Raw genomic sequence first — 22,535 nt, forward strand, 5'->3', positions numbered from 1 at the left:
CACTCCTTGAAGTTAATGCTGTATCTTTGTACAGACAGTGGATCGTAGAGAGGAAGAAGTGCTGTCAGTTCAACAGTTGTCTCTTGGATGTGATCTTGAAGGACGTTGCAGTGCAGGGTGTATGTGGTGAGTTGAGCATTGCGGCACCAAATCAGATTCCCGTCAAAGTTGCCGAGTTCATCCTGCGCATCCTGCGCATCCCCCTCTTAACCATAACCGAGGGCCATTCCATATTGTGTCTTGTCTTGCTTGTTAAATGAAACTTCCTGGATACCCAGACAAGCCAGAGTAGTGGTCACCTTTGCCCTCAAAAAAAAAGTTACAGTGCAGAGCCGCTCCTCACCCTTCGACATGTACGGCACCAGCTCAGATGGATCTTCTCTCGGCCCTCCGCGTCCGGCGGCGCCTCTGACACAGTCTTTTGCTGGCGCGCTCAAGGCCAAAGGGACCCTCATCGGCGCCGCCGTGTCGTTAGGATCCGTTTCCTGCGCGCAGATTGTGGCTCGTTCAGGGTTTGACTGGGCCTTCATCGACATGGAACATGCGCCGACATCAGCTCGCGAGGCAACCGACATTGCTCACGCTGTCGTCGCCGCGTCTGCGGGAGCTTGTGTGGCCATTATCCGCGCGCCATCTCACGGGGTCGAATGGATCAAATGGGCACTGGACAGTGGAGCAGCAGGTGTCATTATACCCATGGTGCAAAGCCGAGAGGAATGTGCCGGGATCATCCAACGGGCGCTATATCCGCCACGTGGGCAACGCAGCTTTGGTCCTTTCCTTGCCCCGTTTGCCGACACGGACAGCAGTGCGGATGTGGCCAAGTACATGTCCCAAAGATCCAAGGAGCTGGCCATCATCCCGATGATCGAGTCGGTGGCGGGCGTCGAGCGAGCCGAGGAGATCTTAAGCGTGGAGGGGGTAACAGCATGCTTCGTCGGACCTTTCGACCTTCGCCAGTCTCTTGGTCTCCCGGGCGGAGACGGCGAGGAGCCTGAATTTATCCAGGCATTAGAGAAAATATTGAGCATCGGCCGGAAGTATGGTGTGGAAATTGGCACTGTCGCTGGTACAGAACAAGCCGTGAGACGAAAGAAGGAGATGGGGTTTAGCTTTCTTCTGTCAGGATCAGACTCGTCATTCCTTGCGGCCGGTAGCCGAAGCGTGTGGCAGCAGTGCAGCCAGGGGCTGAGAGAGGCCAGATCAGACAAGTTATGATATATCTCTGAGGGTTCGGCCACCGTTACGAATAGTCTATGGGTGTGAGTAGATAGAATGAGGTTGACCGTTACATCAACCTGCCCGGCAGCCATCTACGATTACATCAGCTACATCTTGTCTGTCTATCTCGATCATGGATTTAAGCTTATTGTGGTTTTTTCGATCTGATAGATATAGTCGATGTGTCTCATCCAGCACTAGAAATCGGCAGACCACACACTCCAACTACCTATCATCTAGAGCAAGAGGAACAATCCCTTCTGAGAGCAGGTACAACCCAATTAGCCTCTTCAAGACCATATCTCGAGAATATCTTTCTCAATTCCCTACATCCCGCCCCCTGTCAAATACCTTCACCCAGGCCGAAAAAGTGCATTCCGCATTGGGCGGGAATATGAGTCGGACCCACTTTTTTTCTCTCAGCGGGACTGAGATTCTCGCTGCCATTGTTCGAATGGCGGCATCAACGACTGTTTCCCCCCCTCCAGCTCTACAAATATCATGGCTCCGCCGTTCCCGCCCGCAAGATCGATCCCGGACGAGGAACAAAACCGCTCCAGATTTCTCCCCCGGCGGACCCCACGTCCGTTGATAAGGGGCGTCATGTATCACCTGGGGTAGCGAGGCCACTAGCTATATACAATCTACTTTAAGACTCAGCAACGTCCTCCCTCCAGCCTGGGTGGCCTGCTCACCTGCTCTGTTCGCTATTCCCTTGCAGGATTCTTCCCGAGCCACTACACCCACTAATCGCCCATCATGCGTATGAACTGGAAGAACTTTGGCGTATGCTCGGCCATATCGTCGGGCATGTTATGCTTTGCGTATCCCTCGTCGATCCTCGCCTCGACGATCGGTCAACCCGCTTTCCTCGACTACATGGGCCTCTTGGACGGGACCGACTCAATCAGTCCCCATGGTAACACGTTGATCGGCGCTTTCACCGGTATCTTTCAGGTAAAAGAGTTTCCTTTCCTGTTTTTCTCAAGACGACCGGGGTATGGCTGGCTGACCTCTTCGACCGTTCAGGCTGGCTCTGTCTTTGGAGTGATCATGGCTGGTTACGTGATGGAGAAATGGGGTCGGAAGACCGCCATGATCGTCTGTTCGGTCATTTCCATCATCAGCGGAGCCATCCTCACCGCCAGCCTGAACCCGGCAATGTTCATGGTGTTCCGCTTCTTCACCGGTCTGGGGAGCTGGGGGTTTCTCTGCATCAGTACGTAGAAGGCTGTCTCTCCGTTGTTCTCACACTTCCAAGGATTTCCCCCGTCGAATGGCACACCTTGTACTGATCAGACCACGTCACAGCGCCCGTGTATACTTCTGAGCTGGCCCAACCCGAGTATCGTGGATTGATGGTCGGTATGAACGGCGTCATGATTGGCCTGGGCTACTCGATTGCATCCTACGTCGGGCTGGGTTTCTTCTACTCGACCAACGTCACAGCACAGTGGCGTGGCCCGCTAGGCCTCGCCCTGTTCTTCCCCATCCTCATGCTCCTCATGCTGTGGTTCATCCCGGAATCACCTCGCTACCTGCTCATGGCGCGGCGGCCAGAGGAAGCGTGGCAGATCGTGTCCGACCTGCACAAGATCAAGGGCGACACGCGCGCCGAATACGCCCGCACCGAGTTCTTCCAGATGCAGAAGCAGGTCGACATTGATCGCGAGATGAACTGTTCGTGGTGGGAGATGATCAGGAGGCCGTCCTACCGCAAGCGCGCGGTCATGGGCGCCACGTTCGCGTTCCTCGGCCAGAGCTCCGGGGCTACGGTGATCACAAACTATGTAAAGCTCTCTCATCTATGGGACGTTTCTCCCGTCAAGCTCTTCCGCTGACCTTTGTTTTTTTTTCGCTGGTAGGGCACTATCATCTACCGCGCATTGGGCTACGGGCCGCGCGATCAACTGATCTTCCAGTGCGGCTGGATCTCAGGTGAGTTCTACATGGCCTCTATCTTCCCTCTCGTGCTTCTCGGAGAGACATCTATCTATACAAGTACCCATCTAACTGGGTCAAAAAGTGGCTATATTTGGAAACCTCGGTGGAGCCATCGCGCTCGACTACTTTGGACGCAAATCGCTCATGCTGTGGGCGTTCATCGGGTGCCTGGTCTGTCTGGTCATCGAGGCGGCCATGGTCGCCCTGTACGCGGACACGGGAGAGAACAAGGCCGGCCTGGGCGTCGCCGTCGCCGCGACTTACATGTTCGCCGTCTTCTACGACCCCGGGATCGACGCCAACTCGGCCGTCTTCTTCTCCGAGATCTTCCCAAACCACATCCGGCCGAAAGGTGCCACCATATGCTACGTGGTCTTTGCCCTGACCGACCTCGTCTACCTCCAGGTCGGGCCCACGGCGTTCCAGAACATTGGATATAGATTCTACATTGTAAGTTCCAATTCTCCCCTCCTCAGAGACTCGGAGTTACGAGATTTTGTCGACACTTACTCACCAAAAAAATAAGGTATTCATCGTCCTCATGGCCGTCGCCGTCGTCTGGTGCTGGTTTCTCGTGCCCGAGACCAAGGGCATGCCCCTCGAGGAGGTGGCGGCCATCTTCGGCGACGCCGACGAGGTCGCCGTCTACCTGAGAGACGTGCACCTCGACCCGACCAACGATCAACTGGTCGTCGAGCACCACGACGGTAAGGGAGGCGACTCGATCGAAAAAGTCAGTGAGCTTCACGAGCACATGGACAGGGTGGAGTCGAGAGACGCAAAAGACGCTGTGTAGCTTGAGGGGCAGAAGTGGCTGGCTCGGCTGGCTAGGAACTGTTGATAGGTTCCTGCCTGCTGAGTGTTATGGAGAAGAGGTACCTAGAGAGAGGTAGAGAGACAAGACAAAAAAGGAGAGAAAGAGTCCGTGTGAGAGGGTGAGTCAGAGGAGGAAGCAAGTGACGAAGAAAGCGAAAGGGAGAGAAATGTAGCTTTTGCCGCAAGGCTCTTAAAGAGGAATTTGCCGTCTCTTTAACCTAATGCGCGTATATGAACCATACATAAGACGCCGACCATCTCCATTTGCTCTATCGTGGACAGTCTCGGTGGTGCTGTGGCAGGAACTGGAAATAACAGACCCCGGCACGATTTTACCCTGTAGCTTGGAAGATATTATTGAGCCCCCATCAAATGTCTTGGGCTGGGAGCATCGGTGACCGGTGAATGGCACCCAGGTAATTAAGAGGGTAGGGTAAATGGTGGAGAACAGCCATATTATTATACTCCCGTAGTATTGGGATTCCCATTTGCCTATGTCCATGTTCTGGCTGAGTGGAATGGCCCGGCCCCTTGGCCCTTTGATACAAATTGTTGCGCTGTCCGTCAGCGGCGGAGTCGCCCACGGCTCACAAGAAGAACTTTTCAATCGCCATGACAACTTCGTCAGGCGCTTGCTCCGGAATATAATGGCCCGAATCGATGCTGTGTCCTTCCACACGCACATTCGCAGCTGTAACCTTTCTCCACTCCGACACGGCGTCAAAGCATTTTTCAATGACCCCGTGACGACCCCAAAGAACCGTTAACGGGCACTGGATGAGGCGGTTGGTCTCAAGGTCTTCTCTTGCCTCATCCATGTCCAGAGAAGCGCTTGCCCGGTAGTCCTGACACATGGCGTGCACGATGGCCGGGTCGCCGAGATTGCGGACATAGCGATCAAAGCACTCGGGCTGAAAGATGTCCAGTCCACTGGCTTGTCGTCCACCCATGAATAACTCGGCAAATCGTCTGGGATTTTGTGATATTAACGTTTCCGGAAGCGGCTCCTTCTGAATCAAGAAGAACCAGTGGAAGTAAGACCGGGCAAATTCAAAGTTCGTCGACGTGTACATGGCCAGGGTGGGACAAATATCCAGGAAAATCGCCCTTCTCACCCGGTCCGGAAAGTCGACGCACAGCTTATGCGCGACTCTTGCCCCTCGATCGTGTGCACAGATAAAGAATGAATCAAAGCCGAGTGTCTCCATAACCTTGACACAATCTCTAGCCATGGCGCTCTTTGCATAGTTCGACAGGTCGGACGGACTGGATGACTCTCCATATCCGCGAAGATCAAGAGCAACTATCTCAAATTTTGATCGCAGCCGACTAGAGACAGCGTCCCAGATGTGGTGAGTCTGTGGAAATCCATGCAGGAGAAGCAGAGGCGGGAGATTTCGCCCACCGCCTTTGCTCTGGACACCATGTATCCTCACCTCGGGAGTTGTCTGCGTGGTGATATCGAACGTCTCGAAGCCCTCAAACATATCTTAGTAGTCTGATACTGTCCGACAGCACTTTGGCGACCAGACTTTGGTCTGTTCTTCTCATCTCCCGGCATATATTAGTGATGCCCATTGGCTTCACTATCGTTGCATGCACAAGCGACGCTTAAAAGATTGTCCGATCGGAGAATCTTTTGTCCGCAACGGGATCGGCCTCTTGACTAATCAGAGCGTCAGTCTTGGTTGTTCAAACTTCACCTGAAGAAACAATTTTATGCCGACGCTTGACCGCCCTGCCGCCCAAAGCCTGCAGACCTGCTTGATGTAAACCCACCCAAGAAGATTCCTTGCGGGCCTGTCCAGCTGCGCTAGCCATGCCTCAGCCTAAAGCCTCGTCCGAAAGTGCTTCGGGTTCCAGAAGCCGCTCGGCTTGCTATGCTTGTAGAGCAAGGAAACAGAAGGTCAGTCGTCGGGCCTGTGATGCTTTACAATCCATAAGATCAATATTGACAAAGCTTCTTAGTGCGATGGCAATAGGTTCGTTGGCGCTATGGATTCCTGTTGTTTGCTTTCGTAGAGGTGTGACACTGACGACACCAAGACCCATTTGCAGCCGTTGTCGAAGTCTTGCCCAGGCCTGCTCATGGCCGAGAAGTCAGAAGAGGTCAGTCTCTCCGACATGGTGTTGTTGCTGGGAGGCCGGCGGGTCATGACCCTGCTGACTTATCTCGGACAACAGAGGTCCTGCAAAGGGCTATATCGAGGCGCTTGAGATTCGATTGAAAGAGACTGAGAGAGTGCTGTGGCGGATCCTCTCGGCTTGCCAACAAGAAAGCTTGACGGCGGCCTTCTCTCCCGAAGCACAAGACCAGATACCGCAACTTCTCTCCGTCGGAACTTTGAGCACCACTGAGGAGAAGAAGTCCGCCATCGCCTTCTGGGAACAGTTCCCTCTGCACACTATTGAAGACGTGCTTGTGTGGAAGGATCAGGTTGAGAATCCATGTGCAATGGACCCCACCGACATTGGGGAGAATCAAGATCAGCAATCGCATCCGACAAACACTCCCAGTGAAGTACAAGACCAGGGCACACTGTCTCCGATGGATGAAGACACGGATCCGTCATCCGTGGCAATGATGCAAAATCCTCAAGACCGTGCTAGCAACTCGTCTCATGCGCCTGAAATGGCTGATGTTCGCAATCAACGATCTTCCGCCTCTGCAGCCAATTCAGGCACCGCGGGTGGCAAGTTTTCCTTCCCAAAAGAGTTCCAGGACACTTTCGTTTGGTGAGTAGCAGTGAGCAAACAGAGTAACGGAGTCCAGCATATCATCCGACACTCACAAGTCTTTGTGGCTCAAAACTTTGGCGTGCCCCAAGCAGCCCAGCTTTGCATGTTTCCGGAACCGTTGGCCATGGCCTCCCAACCGATATTACCAAAAGCCCCGGGATTGCTTGGGTACAAATCGTCGGAAACTGGCAGACCGAGGAACTCAAAGTCGTCCATTGTTGGATATTGTCCATTGCTGAACCCAAAATCCGGTCCTGTGTATTCGAGAATGGGGAACATTGCGCCACTGTTGAGGCTGGGCAATTGATAGGAATCAGCGTCAAAGTCTTGGTTAATTGTTTGAGATTGATTCGCTCTATCTCTCGTTGCATCGGGTAACTCGCTTTGGTGACGGCTTTGTCCCTGTTGCCCTCGACTGGTCCTCTTCCTTTTCCTGGAAGGTTCATTTGTTTCAGCCATGGAGAGTTGCGTAGTGGGTGGTTCTGTTGACCCTCCAACTGTTGCTGGTACTGAAGCCCCCGGGATGGCGAAGTTGGATGAGGAAGGGGAGACCATGACACTCTGTCCCCTATTATATTGTGCCGCCAGGTTCTCCAACAGAGACTGGAGTGCCTCTGCACAATGCCTCGCATTGTTCCAGCTCTTTGCCATTGCCGAGAGACTACGAATAGAATCCTCGATTTCTCTGCATCGTGTCAGCCCATCTTCAGAGGTTGATAGAGGAGACTCACCTTTGCGCTTTGCTGAATGGATAGCGCTTCAGTGTACATGCAAAGGCCAAAACCAATCCAGCCATCCATGTTGCTGATAACATTCCGGGCCAAGATACGATCAAGCCGCGGTCGTGTTGACGTCGTGACATTGTAATAATCTGTCGGCTTGCGGCAATACATGTCTGCAGACTCGACTTGAACTCTAGGGACTTTGGCGAAAGAGAGAGAAAGGGACGATTACTGAGAAGTAAAAGATGGTTATACAGGATGCAGAAGAAGAATGTGTAGGTCGAGGCAAGCTTGCCACCGTCGCCAGTATCCTCGTCCTGTAATTCCTGAGGCAGGCCGTTCCACCACGCATGAACATTTGATTGAAGCTCCATCATTCGCTCTGCATTTATCGTCCGGTTCTGGATCGAGATGTGGAAGGTCTGGACTGCTTGGCCTGTGAGTCGGCAATAGAGCACATAATGGCCCAGTATCTGAGAGCTTTGGGATGTTTGGGCAGTATTGACATCGCGCGAAGGATCCAGAGTGGGAGACTCTGGTTCTGAACCAGTGTTGGTGGGACCGCCAGCATGTTCGGACGCTGTAACTTCTTCTGAGTGTGAGCCTCGCCTGTGGTGGCCCCGGGGTAGATGAGCCAGAACCCCCTCAGCGGGGGCCCTATTTGCGGACGCCGCCTGCTGGCTTGCCCTAACCGGTTTGTGGAGTTCATCCATGCCCGGAACGCAGACGTCCAGGTCAGAATCTTGAATCCCCAGAGGATGACCAAGAGCCTGACTCAAATAGCGATCCAGTACGTAGGCGCTCCAGAAGATCCTCTTCCGCAGCTCGCATTCATGCGGCGACAGCTGGGGATACCGGAAAGCACACCGGTGGAAACCAGCGTGATACATCACTCGCGTCAAGGTCCCTCCTATCGTCGACGCCGCTCGGAGAGACATGGTTGCCACCAGATAGAGTTGGGCGGCGAGCAGAGCCTGCAACGAAAGAGTGTCGTGGTTACTCGCGACGTACCCCAAGAGGGAGAGTAGCTTGGCCGGCGAATCGAGTCGCGAGTCCGGGGCAAGCATCCCGTCGGGCTGATCAAGGGCTGCAATATTGAACACGCACTGGCAGATGATGGCATGGCACAGGCGATTTCTCAGTGAAAGCCTCCGCTGCCCGTCGTGCTCATATAGGCCACGGATTGTTTCGAAGAGGGTTGGACCATGTAGAAATGGGAAAAGAGGATGCCAATTTTTGAGGTATAGCATCAGGAGCTCCCTTGCTGAGTCCTGCTCTGGCGCAACCCCCAGTCCATGCCCTTTGACTCCATAAGAGTTCGGCGCTGTTTCATTCTCAATCAAGATCCTCATCCCCGCGATCTCGTGGTCCAGCTGCATAGGGGTCTCTGGGTCGACGAGCCGACTGTCGACTGACCCGGGGTCATTGTGTGTCGAGTTTCCATTGGACGGTAGCGCCTTGGAATTGTAGGCGGATCGAGCAAAGGCGCGGAAGACAGTGTTGACGAAGAAGACTCCGCTCGCGCTGCCTATAAATTCTGTCTTTTCAGGCGACGAGGCAGTGAACGATCCTATCTCGATCGGGGCGATCGACTTGGACGGCATGATGCACGTCGGTCAAGAGAGAACATGCTACCTGAAGGCAGGCTAGGGTTTAAAGAAAGGGTAGAGATGGAATAAAATCAAAAGATATTGTGGGTTGCGTGAGGTTACAGATGAAAATGGGCTGTTGACGGGAGATTTTCGGCTCATCTATCGACACCAAAGCAATGGAACGGCCATCTACCGGCCAGACCTCGACCTAATTTTCAATGTGCTTGTTTCTATCTATAGTTAGACCTCTCGGTTGCTTTGGAGTCTATGATCATTCAAACTCATGTACGGGGTCCTAGATTCGACAAAGCCTACATATGTATAGAACGAGTGCCGCAGCCAATGGACGATTTGTGACCCCAACAGCGACAGCGAGAACCAAGGTGAAATCAATAAGCGTAGGCAAGTCCACCGTCCCCAGAACTGGCTCTCAATTTCTTGTTCTCAGCCATCAGCCAGATCTTCAACACCCACGCACAAATAACGGTTCCAGCCCCAAAGCCTGCATTGGCACCCATGGCTGGTAGGTAGCGCGGACCGTCAGAGCTTGGGTACAAATATGGAGTGTAGATGTAAGAAGCATTGGCCACAATGTTGACAAATCCCAAGGAAATCGCTTTCTTTTCTGCTGTTTGTCCGAGTGTCGCTGATACCCATCCGAGGATGCATGAGTTGACGGAATAGACACCAGCCGAGAACAGAAAACAGGCGACATACCGAGCAGCCGTGTTAAGAGTCGCCGCTGCTATAACAAAGCCCGCCACTCCCATAGCCATTCCACCGGTAATGTGCCACGTCCGCTCATTGAATCTTCCAGAGCTGAGCGCAAGGAGGGGCCCAAAGATTGCTGCAAATACAAATGGCGGACATGTCAGGACCAACGTGACGGTGCGGTTGAACCCGAGGGTGCCCACCACCGTGGGGAAGAAGTTGTTGAATCCGGCAGAAGAAAGATGGAGATTTTGCATCAAGGCCAAAAGATAGAGACGAGGGTCGGAGAATGCGACTTTGAGGCTTTGCAGCGCACTTTCAGATTCCGTCTTCTCCACTGTATCCCTGGTAATTCTCTCTTGAGCTATTGCCATCTCTTGCTCCGAAAGCCAGCGTGTGGACGATGGATGGTCTGGTAACGCCCACATGGATAGTATGGCAATCCCGAATGTGACGACTCCTTCAATGATAAACAGCCTGGTGCTCGAGTTAGCGAATGCAAGGAGGACTAGATTAAATCCCTCACCATCTCCAGCCTTCTATTCCATGCGCTCCGTCAATCGTAGAAAATATGGCGGCGGCAATCAATCCGGAGAATGCAGTAGAGAGAATGTTCGCTGTGTACAAAATTGCAATACGGGTAGCAATTTCTTTTCTGGTATAGAAGATGGATAGGAGGAATAGTGCACCCGGATAAACTGTAAAGGTTAGCAATGCTTCTCAAATAACCGGTGAGACCTCACAAGGCGCTTCAGCAACTCCCAGAAAGAACCGAGCGATCACAAGTCCATGGTAATTCTGAACCAAAGCAGTACATGCTGAGCATACAGCCCATAGGGCCATGCAGAAGCCCATGTAGATTGATGGTCGAATCCTTTTGGACGCCATGAGCATGTTAGATGGTAGCTGCATCAACAAGTATCTGCGACTCTATCAGCGGATATTGACCTTCGAAGCTCAAGTATCTCCTTTTTTACCCGACGAAGAGAATCGATATACAGGTGTTGTACTGGGACCCTGTGAGGCCGATGTCGTCCTCCAACCCGTTAAGACGTGCTGAGGCAATCGCATTTTTGTCCAACTTCGCATCTTGTTAGCTAACAGTACACTGCATCATAATCTAACTCACATAGTTCAAGAAATACATCGCCCAGATCATCGGCATGATGCGACAGTCGAGCTTCCTCACCAGGGCAATCTCTGCTGGATCGGTCTTGCTTGTCGCTCCAGAATAATCGTACGTTTTTGACATCGAGAGCTTTTCAAGCGCATACTCGTCGTCGACCAACTCATCATGAGCTTTTTCCACGCCCAGGGACGTCTCAATAACCTTAGGGTTCATGGTAAATGAGAGAATTGTTCAGTCTCAACTTCCAGTTACGAAGTCTCTTGTTAGGACGATTAGAAGTCTGTAACATGTGTGGACGAATTTGTACAAAAAGCCTTCTTATATCTCACAGGTGGAGCTGTGGAACGAAGAAGCCCCAGGATCCTCCCCATGGGGTGTACGGTCAATCCGCGTGGCCGTTCAGAATGGATGCCGTCGAGGCCATACAGGTGATTGCGGTGTAGAGTTTACGCGACAGAGACTAAGCAGCTCCCATCGGATATGACCAGCATTGCTTTGTGAGAAGGCGGTTTCTTCGAAGGATTATCCAGCCTGACACTTGTCAACGGCTCTTCTACAACTCTGCAGTCTCTGATCGAAGTATGGTGAAGAACGGTTCGAGATCAACCGTCCTCGTAGAGAGTGTGAAACGGCCCTGAACCTATTTTTTTCGCGGTCAATTGCACAGGCTGGCCCGAAGCCTTCGGCTAATTTTCTGGCCGCACCAGCGCATCCTCCATGCTTCATTTCTTGCAAGCCATATTTGATGGAATGATCTAAGGTGTATGTAGACGCCTCATTCAACATTGTGCTTCGCTCTCGTCACATAGGAGCAAGTGTTTTAGTGGGTAGCAGTTTGGAAGGTAAGATTGTGGCAGGTCCAAAGCACATTTCCCTCTATTTGAACGGCTCTTCGAGTATGCAGTGTGGCAGTCTGACCTACTTCCCAGTCAGATGTTCGAGAATAGGGTGGCCTGGTTTGCATGTTGAGGAATTTGTGAAAGTTGGCACATGCTTCGGGTTCTCGTTGTTTTGCTGTTGATATCCAACGAGTACGCAGTCTTAAGTACCAAGTAAGGACTTGTACTTGGTAGAGATGATGTCGTCACCGCCAAATGCCTTTGTTCTTGGTGCCAAGACGGGGGCGTGGCCTCCCTTACTTACTACTGGCTCCGGGGCACGGCGGCACCTAACGCTCTCTCGCTTTTGGTTTCCCGGCGTGCCTGGTGACCCCCCAAGACCCAAAGAGGAGCAGCCTGCGAGGAAAATGTCCGATCGAGCTGCTGACTGCGCCACTTGCGACTTTCTTGGCTTCAGAAATGCGTGATATATCAAAATGTCTTCATCTTATTCACGTCACATGTAGTCAACGCAACTTGCATACTCTTTCGGTATATCGCAACCATGGGGTCGATGGTGTGGGAAAGGCTCTGGATGCGCGTGAAGCCTGTCGTGTGGCCGCGCTGGTCATGGAGATACGTTCTTTGCTGCTGTGTCGCCACCTATGTCGCCTACTGCACTGTTTTCTCCGCCCCAGCTTTGTCATCGAAGCTACCACCATACACTGGTCCTTACTCTGTGGGCGCAATCGATGTCGAGCTCCCTGTCGAGACTCGATCCATCCATAATGCGACATTCAAGGACGGTGGCCACCCGGCTTTCCAGGTGAGCAATACTCAAGCGCCGCGTGGTTCGTTACAGGCTCTGACCATCGAGCGCAGTTGGAAACTGTCTTGTTCACTCTCTATTATCCCTCTGACAGGGACGCCGTTCCAACCAAACCACAGCATTTCTGGGTTCCAAAGCCGCTCAGGGTAACGGGCAAGGGATATGCTCGAGTCGCTCGAATCAGCAACTTTGTCACTAATGCGTTGCTCACGCTTGGACTGTGGACATTAGTAGGAAACACCAGAATCCCAGCGCACGTCGATGTTCCTCTACATCAATCTCCGGTGGTGCAACTTCAGTTGCCAGATTTCGAAGACTATCCTATCACGCACGAAGATGGCTTTCCGGTCATGGTCTTCTCACACGGGATGGCTAGTTCTCGGACCCAGTACACCCAGTATGTCGGGGAGCTTGCAAGCCGTGGAATTATTGTAGCTGCCATTGAACACCGCGATGGCAGTGGACCGGGCACTATGATAATGAAGCAAGGCTCCAAACCACGGATTTTGCATCATTTCGACGTCCGCCACTTGAAGTAGGTCTATCTGCTGCTAGAGTCCTAGCAACATCTGACTGGAAACAGGAGCGACTCTCAGTTGGACAGTGACACATTCAAACAGGCCCAGCTCGATTTCCGGCAAGCTGAGGTTGAGGAAACTATTCGAACACTAGAGCATATCAACGTGGGTGGTGGCGAAGAGGTCTTCGTGTCAAACTCCCGATCCGAAGGCCAATATCTACATCAGTGGGAGGGACGGCTGGCCTTAAACAACACCACAATGGGAGGACATTCATTCGGAGCCACTTTGGCCGTGAGTTGATACAAAATCACTGGATCATTTCCTTTGGCTAACATTTCCTAGCTCCAAACATTAAAGCAAGGCCCTTCGAAGCTTCTCCCATTTCAAGGTGCTGTTGCTCTGGATCCGTAAGTCATCTGTGTACATTTCCATTTGCAATGCCTGACCGCCAGCAGTGGCAAGCAGAGCGGACCTCTCAACCACGATGTCCAGGTGCCGACTCTAATTCTCCATTCAAATTCATGGTCTAAAAGCCATTCTATCTTTTTTGGCAGACCTCATTTCGACGTTGTCAAGGATGTTGTCCAGGGTGTTTTGAGAAGAGGGAAGGATGCATGGTTTCTCACATCCTGTAGGCGATTGACCCGTATAATCTGGAATACGCGAGCCGCTGACCTCTTTTGCAGTGGGCACATCCCATCCGTCAGTCACGGACGCGCCACTGATTGAGCCATGGCTGCTCCGGTGGACAACGGGCTCCACGATCGACGCGCACGAAGGTGTCAATCAATATGTCAAGGTGTCAGAGAAGTTTCTCAGGTACCAAAGTACAGGGACAAAGAGAGGGATCTTGTCCCAATGCGTTACGCACCCAGAGTATAATATGGAAGACAAGAACAGCACGGCTTCGGGACCTTTGCCTAAGGAGATCCGAAAATACTGGCAGATCCATGTCGCGCCGTGTGGTCCAGAAGAAGAAAAAGAGTCATAGAGAAAGAGTCGATTGAGCTTGGACGCAATCAATCCGAGCTAGAATATTCGGCTATGTATGAACATCTGGAAGGATTGGACTATGTTACGAATGAATGACTATAGCGTGGGCGATTATGGAAGAAACTACGTATAATCTATTTCTTGTCAACGCGGTTCTTTCACCCTTCAGCTGAAAACCCGTGTAGCGGCATAAAGTAAGTGACTTCCCGTTCTTGAGCTCTTGAGTCGCAGCTCAGAAAAAGTCACGTAGGGCTGATAAAGAGCGACCTCCAAACAATGGCTCTGAAAACGTCACTCAAACAACTCGTCTATAGGCTACAGTTTACCCAATTGCTTCCTGTTCTTCACCGCCCGATCATATTCAGCATCGATATCATCTGTCCAAACCCACTGCATTCGGTCGATCACACGCTTGTGAATCTCGGGCACGCATTCGTCGAATGGAAGATCCTTCATGATATCCGCCTGCGCCTGATAGACTTCGACAGCATCTCTGGATGTGCGTTGAACCTTTTGTGCTCGCGGGAGCCGCACGTCCTGATATACATTGACCCAGGCCTCGAGGTTGTCCATCGCAGAAGAAGATCGAAAGTAATCCTGGAGAACTCGACCAAGAATATATCCATCTTCAATGGCCTGGCCTGCGCCTGCGCCTTTGCCACTTGTTAGTCCAAGCAACCCATACACATCTACCAGAAAATACTGACCTTGGTGAGGAGTCATGGCATGCGCAGCGTCTCCCAGTAATACAGCCTTACCTCCGAGATAAACCCATTGATCTAGCGGCTTGCGGTCATTTATCAGCCATTTGGACGGCTGATCTGGCATCAGTTGGATGACCTTCTGGACTCGTTCCTCAAACCCCTTGAATGCCTCAAAGACCTCCTCTTTCTTGCCCACCGCCGTCCAACTTTCCCGAAGATCGCCCAAGTTCTCTTCCTTTTCGGCCACAAATGCGACAATGTTGAGCGTCTTGTTGAGGGAGATTGGGAAGCATAGAAAGTGCCTGTTCTTCCCCAGCCATGTCACGGAATAGGTTTCGAACCCCCACCAGTCCTCAATCTGGGAGATGGGTACCAGACCACGGTATGCGATCCTGCCACTGTACTCGGGGTTGTCGCTGGTGAACTGGGCCCTGACGGCCGAATGTATGCCGTCGCAGCCGACAACCAAGTTGGCTGTGGCAGTCGTCCCGTCCTCGAACCCGATCAGTACCTCGTCTCCCTGCTCCTGTTTGTCTGTCAGCTCCACGGGTCTAGGATTCTTATCACTGGGAACATACCGTAAGTCTCCGACACCGTTTGTTGGTATGCAGCCTAGCCGCATTCTTCTGTCTTACAATCTCGACCAGCAGGTCCAGAAACTCGGCACGATGCACGGGGAGCTGCTTGATCTCGTCCGTATCTACGGATGGTACTGTCACCACATCCGAGCCGTCGTCGAATTTGCGAAAGGTGATCCAGATGCCACTCCGTTTCCCTGAAATCTTCGCCACACTCTCCCCGATACCTATCTTATGCAACAGCTTGGCAGCATTGACGCCGATTCCGACACCGGCACCTATCTCTTTGTATTGCGGAGCTTGCTCGTAGACGTCGATATCAACGTGCGAGCCACAGTGATAATGAAGGGAGAGGGCAGTGCAGAGCCCGCCAATACCACCGCCTATTATGGCTACCCTTAGCGGGGGGCGATCGATTGCTGAAGGCATTTTCGGTAAGAAGTCGGACCGGGGACAAAGTTGTCTGGGCTAGTTACTCGTATTATCTATGATTGGATAATAGGTTTCGTTTGCGAGCAAGACTTGTCAGGTTTTCCACGAGTACAGGCCTTCTGGCACGTTTTCGACAAGGCATGGGCGCGCATCTCCAAATATAGTCCCGCCACTTACCCTCGCTGCCTCCATCACCCTTGCCAGCACCCAGCAGAAGGGAGTCTAAGAAAGTCCTCAGTGGTCCCCGCCGCTCCACGGTCACTGAATTCTGGGGTGTGAGCGGAGAAAAGAGCCTCCAATGGACAAGAGTTTTGGAGGATTGTGGAGAAAAGCTTGTGCAGATTGAGTATCAGTCGTGCGTGGGATACACATCATTATCTCCCCGAGACACCTCATCCACAGTCACTCTGGACCTCAAATTGGTTGCCCTCACAACAGCCCCATGCAGGCCAAGGCGGTCATGGGCCGTCTGCAATGATGTTGTCCTCAACAAGCCCCATCTTCCCATTCCAACATACCGAATGAGGCGGTTGTGATACATGGCAATCAGCATACCAGGTCAGGAGGTCTGGAAACCAACCCACTTCCCCACACGAGTCTCCCATGTCACGGTCAGGATTCATGCAACTACCGAGCACACAGATCCCCACGTTCTTTACTTGCCTAGGCAGGTGCAAATCCTGCGTTGGGTTCCAGGGTTCATATCTTCGCCACGGGCAGGGAAGGGCAGCAGGTTATGATTTGCCTTCTTCCTGAACCGCATTCCTGGCTCAGTCGACAGTTCAAGTTGACGCCGTTCTTGCTGTTTAATTCGCATGCACTTGTTGCATACGGCCCTTATATAACGATTTGGATTCTTCTCTCTCGAGTAAGGCGGAGGTTATGAATATGGAGCAGGACAAATGGTCGTCTGAAGGAGCCGTTGTTGACATTGACGATGCTAAAAGGGTCGAGGTGGACGAGAGAGAAGAAACGGCAGGCCAGAAACTCGACAAACGGGGTCTTCCTCTGATACCACAGCCAACAGATCGAAAAGATGATCCTCTTGTACGTGAGGCGCTGGCGAGGGCTTTGGGGTGAACAGAACTTGTACTGACTGGCTCCAGAATTGGTCACCGATGCTCAAATTATTCGTCCTGTTACAAGTCAGTTTCCTCGCATTCCTCGGACCTATGGCTGGTGCAATTGTCAATCCGGCTTTCGTGCCGTTGAGCAAGCAATTCAACATCACCATCGTCGAAGCCTCGTACGAACTTACCGTTTACATTGTCGCCGCGGGAGTAGGGCCCATATTCACCGTGCCACTAGCCAATGTCTATGGCCGAAGACCTGTTTACATTCTTGGCAACCTCCTGGCCGCCGTCACCAATATTGCTGCGGGCTACTGCAACACCTGGGCTGGGATCATGGTGACTCGCGTGTTCAATGGCATTGGTGCCGGTTCTCCAGGTGCCATAGGAGCAGCAACAGTTTGCGACATGTACTTCCTGCATGAACGTGGCTTTTACATGGGTATCTTCACGTTTCTTCTCACCAATGGGCCTCATGCTGCGTCCTTATTCGGTGGCTTCATTGCCAGAGTCTAGGCTGGAGATGGTGCTTTTTGATCCCAGTGAGTTGATCGAGATGCCAACCACCTAGGGCTGTTTTGCTGACCGGAAGGTTCTCCTATAGGGCTATATCCAGCTCGGCACTTTCGTCTTTACACTGTTTTTCCTACCAGAAACAATCTATTCTCGCCGGTCGACCTCGATTAACCGACCTGAACGTTCTTTTGTGGATCTGTTGCTCTTCAGACATTCCGGCTTGCAGGACCGCAAACTCCGGTTCGGAGATTTCCTGAGGCCGTTTTACATGTTGAAGTATCTCTCGATCGTGATTCCCGGTTTTTACTACATGACCGCATTTGGATTTGGCTCGGTGTTGTTCGCAGCGACCGGATCAAGCCTGTTTCGGACAGTATATCACTTCGACGTTGCGCAGACTGGCATGCTGCTCAGCATTCCGCTCCTCATCGGCTGTTTGCTGGGCGAAATGAGTGCTGGGTGGCTCACTGACTACATGGTTTATCGCTACGCCAAACATCACGGAGGGCGACGGGAGCCAGAGCCCCGTATCAATGCGGTGGTATTGGCAGTCTTGTGCCCGATCGGAATCATCATCGATGGCATCTGTCTGACGCACTACAAAACCGTCCCTTGGGTGGGTGCAGCATTCGGCATGGGCATTGCGAACTTTGGCCTCCAAATCGCGACTACAGTCACCTACAGCTACTGCACAGATGTATGCGGCCCACCCCTCGCCTATGCTACTTTTATGTGTCAATTGGCGCTGACTCGCAATAGTGTTACAAGCCGCAGAGTTCCGAGATATCCAGCCTCCTCAACGTGTTTCGCAATGTCTTCTCCATGACCATCTCCTTTTATGCGTGAGTATCCCAGCCTCGCTCGCTCCCGGCCTCGATGGAATCCGGATGGCATATAGTTTTTTGGGCTAACCCCATCTTAAATTACCGAAACAGGATCCCATTAGGCGAGCAGATCGAGTATCAGTACGCATGGCTGACCTTTGCCATGATCCACATCGTTTTCCTGGTCCCAATGGTCATGCTCCGGTTCAAGGGCATCCAGTGGAGGAACAGCGCGTGGCAAAAGCCACCAACCTTCCATAACGACATCTAGACCCAGGATTGCCTCCGTGATCTCTTGCCGAGACATAAGGGGCGACAGCAGTCTCCATCGTCCCTACCTTCCACCTTACGAAAAGGATGAAAAGGCACCTGGTATCTGTGTGACTGATGGGAGTCCAGCGGGACATTTCATACAGCCGAGAGAGGCAGAGAACCAGCCAGACTAGCCAACGTATTCAAGTAAAAGCCAAAACAATGAGGGAGCATCCCGTCCGAACAGATCAATCTACTTGTGATATCACGTGGTATTCATCCAAAGCCTTGGCATTATATGCCATCCCAAGCTTGCCTTTTGCTTGCTCTTCTCTTCTTTTCCGAGAATCTTGTTCGCCATTTTCTTCCCGGGAACTTGACCGAGCAGGGATTTCATCGCCTTTTGTCGCCTCTAGACCGTTATCAAACCTCTTCGCTTCGAACCCGCCGAAGTCTTGTATGCAAACCCATGAAGGCTGCTGATGGCGTCATCCTGACGCCGGAAAGGTGATTTGCCTCCACTGTCGTTTCGTTCTGAGCATTTTCTGTTACCCAGGATGGTCAAGAATCCTAAGAAATAGCCTGCTTGCTCGGCATTTGGCTCCTCGGATCGAATGGATCTCCTCAGAGATGGCCAGGCCTGTGGCTTTGGAGACGCAAGAGCATGCCGTTAACATGCATGTGTCGTCCTGCGACTACACGGGACCGCTAATCGTTCCAGATCACCCCTGAAGGTTTGCAACGCTCTTCCAAGCTAAAGGGCTAGGTCCTAGATTAACAACATGCCAAATCCTACTGGTGTGCAGTCCTGCCATCTGTTCTGCATCACGGAATGATCCGCGAAGATGTCGTGCTAAACTGCTTGATTCGCGAGTATTGCAATATGTACGGCGTGGATGTCGCAATACGGCCAAGAGCGGTCCTATCGAACAAGCTATCTACAAGCCTGGCAAGGGAGTGCTGCTGATAGATCATGTCCCGATGTGTTTAAATACCCCTGGCACCTCTGCTATCATGGGTGTGAAACCAATAGAGACATCAACAGATCAAATTTTCGAAACATGGCGACCGTTTTCGTTCGACCGGTCCTGAATGAAAAGGAGGAAACCATCGTGGTAAACCGAGTCCTCAATGGAAGCCCCTCTGATTCAAAGGAAAGCATCCCCTCCACCCCAGCCGGTACTCTCGAGCTGGGGGTGCCTGCCGACGAGAAGAAATTCTGGTGGCAGAGAGGCCGTGGGTACAACCCTGATGCCATCGCGACCCTTCCGTCCGTGTTCGATGACCCTGAAACGGCCAAGCACTATCAGCCTCGCGACGATTGGGAGAATCTCCGACGATTTGATCCTTCGGCGAGATGGACATGGCGCGAGGAATACTCCCTGATACGGAAAATCGACTTCAAAATCATGATTTTTGCTTGCGTCATGTTCATGTCCTTGGAGCTGGACCGTTCAAACTTGACCCAAGCCGTCACGGACAACTTCCTTGGTGACCTTGGAATGGACACAAATGGTTCGTGATGCCCAGTCACTTTCCTGGGCAATGAGGACCTTGGCTGATGGCATACAGACTACAACTGGGGAAACACCGTCTTCAAACTCAGCTTCCTTTGCGCCGAGCTCCCTTCTCAACTGGTTTCCAAGTGGATGGGCCCCGATCGCTGGATTCCTACCCAGATGGTGCTTTGGTCTCTTGTTGCCGGCTCACAGTTCTGGCTTTCTGGTCGAGCCAGTTTTCTCACTTGCAGGGCCCTACTTGCCCTTCTGCAGGGTGGCTTCATCCCCGATGTATGTCAAGACGCGTGTCAATTTCGTCTCCAAGAAATAGAGGCTGATGTTTTGTCCAGATGATCCTATACCTCTCATACTTCTACAAGCATGGTGAACTTTCTCTCAGACTCGGCTTCTGGTGGACGGCCATGTCGATAGCCGATATCATTGCCAGTTTCTTAGGGGCAGGCCTCCTTCGCATGCGAGGGCACCTTGGCTACGCCGGGTGGCGATGGCTTTTCTTGATCGAGGTAACAATAACCCATAGACATAACATGTGACTTGTGCTAACGAAATCAAAGGGTCTTCTGACTCTTGTTCTTGGATTGGTTGCATTCATGTTGATGCCGCCTGGCCCTTGCCAAACTGCCAACTGGGCAAGAGGGAAGAAGGGGTGGTTTACAGAACGGTGAGTTCTGAACTAACTGACCGAGAAGTCCTAAGCTGATGAGACGGTAGCGAGGAGACCATCATGGTCAATAGGATCATCAGAGAAGATCCCAGCAAGAGTACAATGCACAACAGACAGCCCATCACCCCGAAGCTGCTTTGGCACAGTTTGACAGATTATGATCTATGGCCTCTGTATATAATTGGGTTGACCTTCCAAACTCCGATGAGTAAGTTCCCTTCGTTGTCGATCAGAACCTGTGACTAACAAGTCAGCGACACCTACTCAATACTTGACCCTGTCACTCAAACAGTTGGGATTCGGCACCATCAAGACGAACTTGCTGGTGGTCCCTTCTGTCGTCGGACACATCTTGACAATGCTCCTCTTCACCTACCTTGCAGAAATCGTGGGCCAGCTGTGGATCTTCGGCCTCCTCGCGCAAGTATGGGCCCTCCCATTCCTGTCCTACATCTACGCGATCGACATCAACTCGATCAATAGATGGACGGCATTCGGGATCATGACTGTCCTCCTTGCGTATCCTAGCACGCATGCCATCCAGGTCGGATGGAGCTCGAGGAATTCCAACTCGGTTCGAAGCCGGACCGTGAGTGCTGCGCTGTACAACATGGGATGCCAGACCTCTGGCATCATTGCTAGCAATATCTACCGGGAAGGTGAGTCTCGAGATTCCCGAGTGAGGCTTGTGTGATTCTAAATGCTGACCGTTCACCTCCCCAGATGATCGACCACGCTATCGACGCGGAAATCGAGTCCTTGTCTCGCTGTGCGCGGTGAACATAGGCATCTATGTTTTTGCAAAAGTCTACTACGTCGTACGCAACAAGCGCCGGGATCGGATCTGGAACGCCATGACGGAGGAGCAGCGTGCTGAATATCTTGCCACGACCACTGACAAGGGCAACAAGCGTTTGGACTTCCGCTTTGCTAGCTGAGAGCAGAAGAACCCTGACAGGCACGACGACGGATTAGCATTGGCGTGCGGATACATAGAGAGATGGAGGAGCTGCAGAATTTGTGGACCGGGATCGATGATTGAGGTTAGCCCGTGTTGGACGTACACGAGTGTTTTGCTGCAATGTGTTTAGAGCCATGTAGACTCGTTGATAAGGGAGAGTAGACGAATAGAATGTGACGGTTGCGCAGGTATCTGGACCACTCATTTCCCTCATCAACCTCTTCTCTTCTTGCCGTCTGGTAGTCATTTCCATACGCAATACACTATAATCCCACGACATCTGCAATCTAAGGCCTATGATGAGGGAGACAGATGAAAGCGCCAACCATGATTCGTCGATGGCGAACCACAGACCAAGAAAACCAAGCGCCGTCTCCATCGAAACTATCAAACTATCAACCGACAACCCTGCATGAACTGAACCTCTCAGCATTCACTGCTTTCGCCCCGCCGATCCCTCCTCCTCCTCCTCCTCCGCCCCCGCCTGCTCCTCCTGCGATGCGATGTGAAGAGAATGGCACCATAATTCAAGTTTGGCACAGCACATGCTTCCTGCGCCCCAACCGCCCAAAGCCCGCTCGAAACCCATCTCCAGATCTCGTCCCATTGCGCCATTCTGAAGAGATATTCTGTCTTTTTCATCAATCCCCCTCTTGGTGGTGCAATACACTGCCCAGCTGACGAGATGCCTGGCCAATACTGGAACCCCCCGGATTCGCAACAGTCGGTTTTAACGGTTCGTGCCATCGCGCCATGGATATCCAAAATGATGTGAAATGTTCCTTTCCCTTCCTCTCTACTGGACACCGGATGCCGGCTCGCTTGATGTGTTGTTCGGAAAGGGGGGCGGAGGGGGGCCCAGCCCAGCCCAGCCCGGTCCCAGTCCGGCCCCCTCTCGTGCGAGACTGGACGCTTTGGCGCTATAGTGTTGGTGTATCTCGGCGAAAAGAAAAAAAAAACGTGAGAAGAGAATCGAATC

The 22,535-nt window shown here is 52.2% G+C and overlaps 10 protein-coding genes across 10 annotated transcripts; 6 read left to right on the forward strand and 4 right to left on the reverse strand.

Annotated features, from left to right (window-relative positions):
* Positions 1–351: 351 nt before the first annotated feature.
* On the forward strand, positions 352–1,218 carry AYO21_10847 (hypothetical protein; the record flags this gene model as incomplete). Its single annotated transcript, XM_022660754.1, has 1 exon — positions 352–1,218. One exon carries the CDS (start codon positions 352–354, stop codon positions 1,216–1,218), a length of 867 nt encoding a protein of 288 aa, XP_022506912.1.
* A 762-nt stretch (positions 1,219–1,980) lies between these two features.
* AYO21_10848 (hypothetical protein) lies at positions 1,981–3,961 on the forward strand (the record flags this gene model as incomplete). The annotated part of the gene is made up of 6 exons (XM_022660755.1): positions 1,981–2,178; positions 2,251–2,440; positions 2,521–3,011; positions 3,087–3,159; positions 3,248–3,615; positions 3,692–3,961. 6 exons carry the CDS (start codon positions 1,981–1,983, stop codon positions 3,959–3,961), a joined length of 1,590 nt encoding a protein of 529 aa, XP_022506913.1.
* Positions 3,962–4,568: 607 nt separating this feature from the next.
* On the reverse strand, positions 4,569–5,468 carry AYO21_10849 (hypothetical protein; the record flags this gene model as incomplete). Its single annotated transcript, XM_022660756.1, has 1 exon — positions 4,569–5,468. One exon carries the CDS (start codon positions 5,466–5,468, stop codon positions 4,569–4,571), a length of 900 nt encoding a protein of 299 aa, XP_022506914.1.
* A 637-nt stretch (positions 5,469–6,105) lies between these two features.
* Positions 6,106–6,721, forward strand: AYO21_10850 (hypothetical protein; the record flags this gene model as incomplete). The annotated part of the gene is made up of 2 exons (XM_022660757.1): positions 6,106–6,110; positions 6,166–6,721. The coding sequence occupies 2 exons, from the start codon at positions 6,106–6,108 to the stop codon at positions 6,719–6,721; spliced, it is 561 nt and encodes a 186-aa protein (XP_022506915.1).
* A 65-nt stretch (positions 6,722–6,786) lies between these two features.
* AYO21_10851 (hypothetical protein) lies at positions 6,787–9,046 on the reverse strand (the record flags this gene model as incomplete). The annotated part of the gene is made up of 2 exons (XM_022660758.1): positions 6,787–7,405; positions 7,452–9,046. The coding sequence occupies 2 exons, from the start codon at positions 9,044–9,046 to the stop codon at positions 6,787–6,789; spliced, it is 2,214 nt and encodes a 737-aa protein (XP_022506916.1).
* Positions 9,047–9,423: 377 nt separating this feature from the next.
* On the reverse strand, positions 9,424–11,087 carry AYO21_10852 (hypothetical protein; the record flags this gene model as incomplete). The annotated part of the gene is made up of 4 exons (XM_022660759.1): positions 9,424–10,222; positions 10,272–10,362; positions 10,745–10,826; positions 10,875–11,087. 4 exons carry the CDS (start codon positions 11,085–11,087, stop codon positions 9,424–9,426), a joined length of 1,185 nt encoding a protein of 394 aa, XP_022506917.1.
* Positions 11,088–12,257: 1,170 nt separating this feature from the next.
* Positions 12,258–14,033, forward strand: AYO21_10853 (hypothetical protein; the record flags this gene model as incomplete). Its single annotated transcript, XM_022660760.1, has 6 exons — positions 12,258–12,518; positions 12,575–13,056; positions 13,105–13,333; positions 13,385–13,449; positions 13,498–13,673; positions 13,729–14,033. 6 exons carry the CDS (start codon positions 12,258–12,260, stop codon positions 14,031–14,033), a joined length of 1,518 nt encoding a protein of 505 aa, XP_022506918.1.
* Positions 14,034–14,350: 317 nt separating this feature from the next.
* Positions 14,351–15,746, reverse strand: AYO21_10854 (hypothetical protein; the record flags this gene model as incomplete). Its single annotated transcript, XM_022660761.1, has 3 exons — positions 14,351–14,688; positions 14,743–15,265; positions 15,318–15,746. The coding sequence occupies 3 exons, from the start codon at positions 15,744–15,746 to the stop codon at positions 14,351–14,353; spliced, it is 1,290 nt and encodes a 429-aa protein (XP_022506919.1).
* An 891-nt stretch (positions 15,747–16,637) lies between these two features.
* AYO21_10855 (hypothetical protein) lies at positions 16,638–18,430 on the forward strand (the record flags this gene model as incomplete). Its single annotated transcript, XM_022660762.1, has 5 exons — positions 16,638–16,796; positions 16,856–17,329; positions 17,424–18,032; positions 18,095–18,177; positions 18,271–18,430. 5 exons carry the CDS (start codon positions 16,638–16,640, stop codon positions 18,428–18,430), a joined length of 1,485 nt encoding a protein of 494 aa, XP_022506920.1.
* Positions 18,431–19,472: 1,042 nt separating this feature from the next.
* Positions 19,473–21,533, forward strand: AYO21_10856 (hypothetical protein; the record flags this gene model as incomplete). The annotated part of the gene is made up of 7 exons (XM_022660763.1): positions 19,473–19,926; positions 19,984–20,201; positions 20,261–20,434; positions 20,486–20,592; positions 20,643–20,803; positions 20,850–21,254; positions 21,319–21,533. The coding sequence occupies 7 exons, from the start codon at positions 19,473–19,475 to the stop codon at positions 21,531–21,533; spliced, it is 1,734 nt and encodes a 577-aa protein (XP_022506921.1).
* Between the last annotated feature and the right edge of the window lie 1,002 nt (positions 21,534–22,535).

This window comes from Fonsecaea monophora, assembly GCF_001642475.1.
Source record: "Fonsecaea monophora strain CBS 269.37 chromosome Unknown Scaff134, whole genome shotgun sequence".
NCBI classification, from domain to species: Eukaryota; Fungi; Ascomycota; class Eurotiomycetes; order Chaetothyriales; family Herpotrichiellaceae; genus Fonsecaea; species Fonsecaea monophora.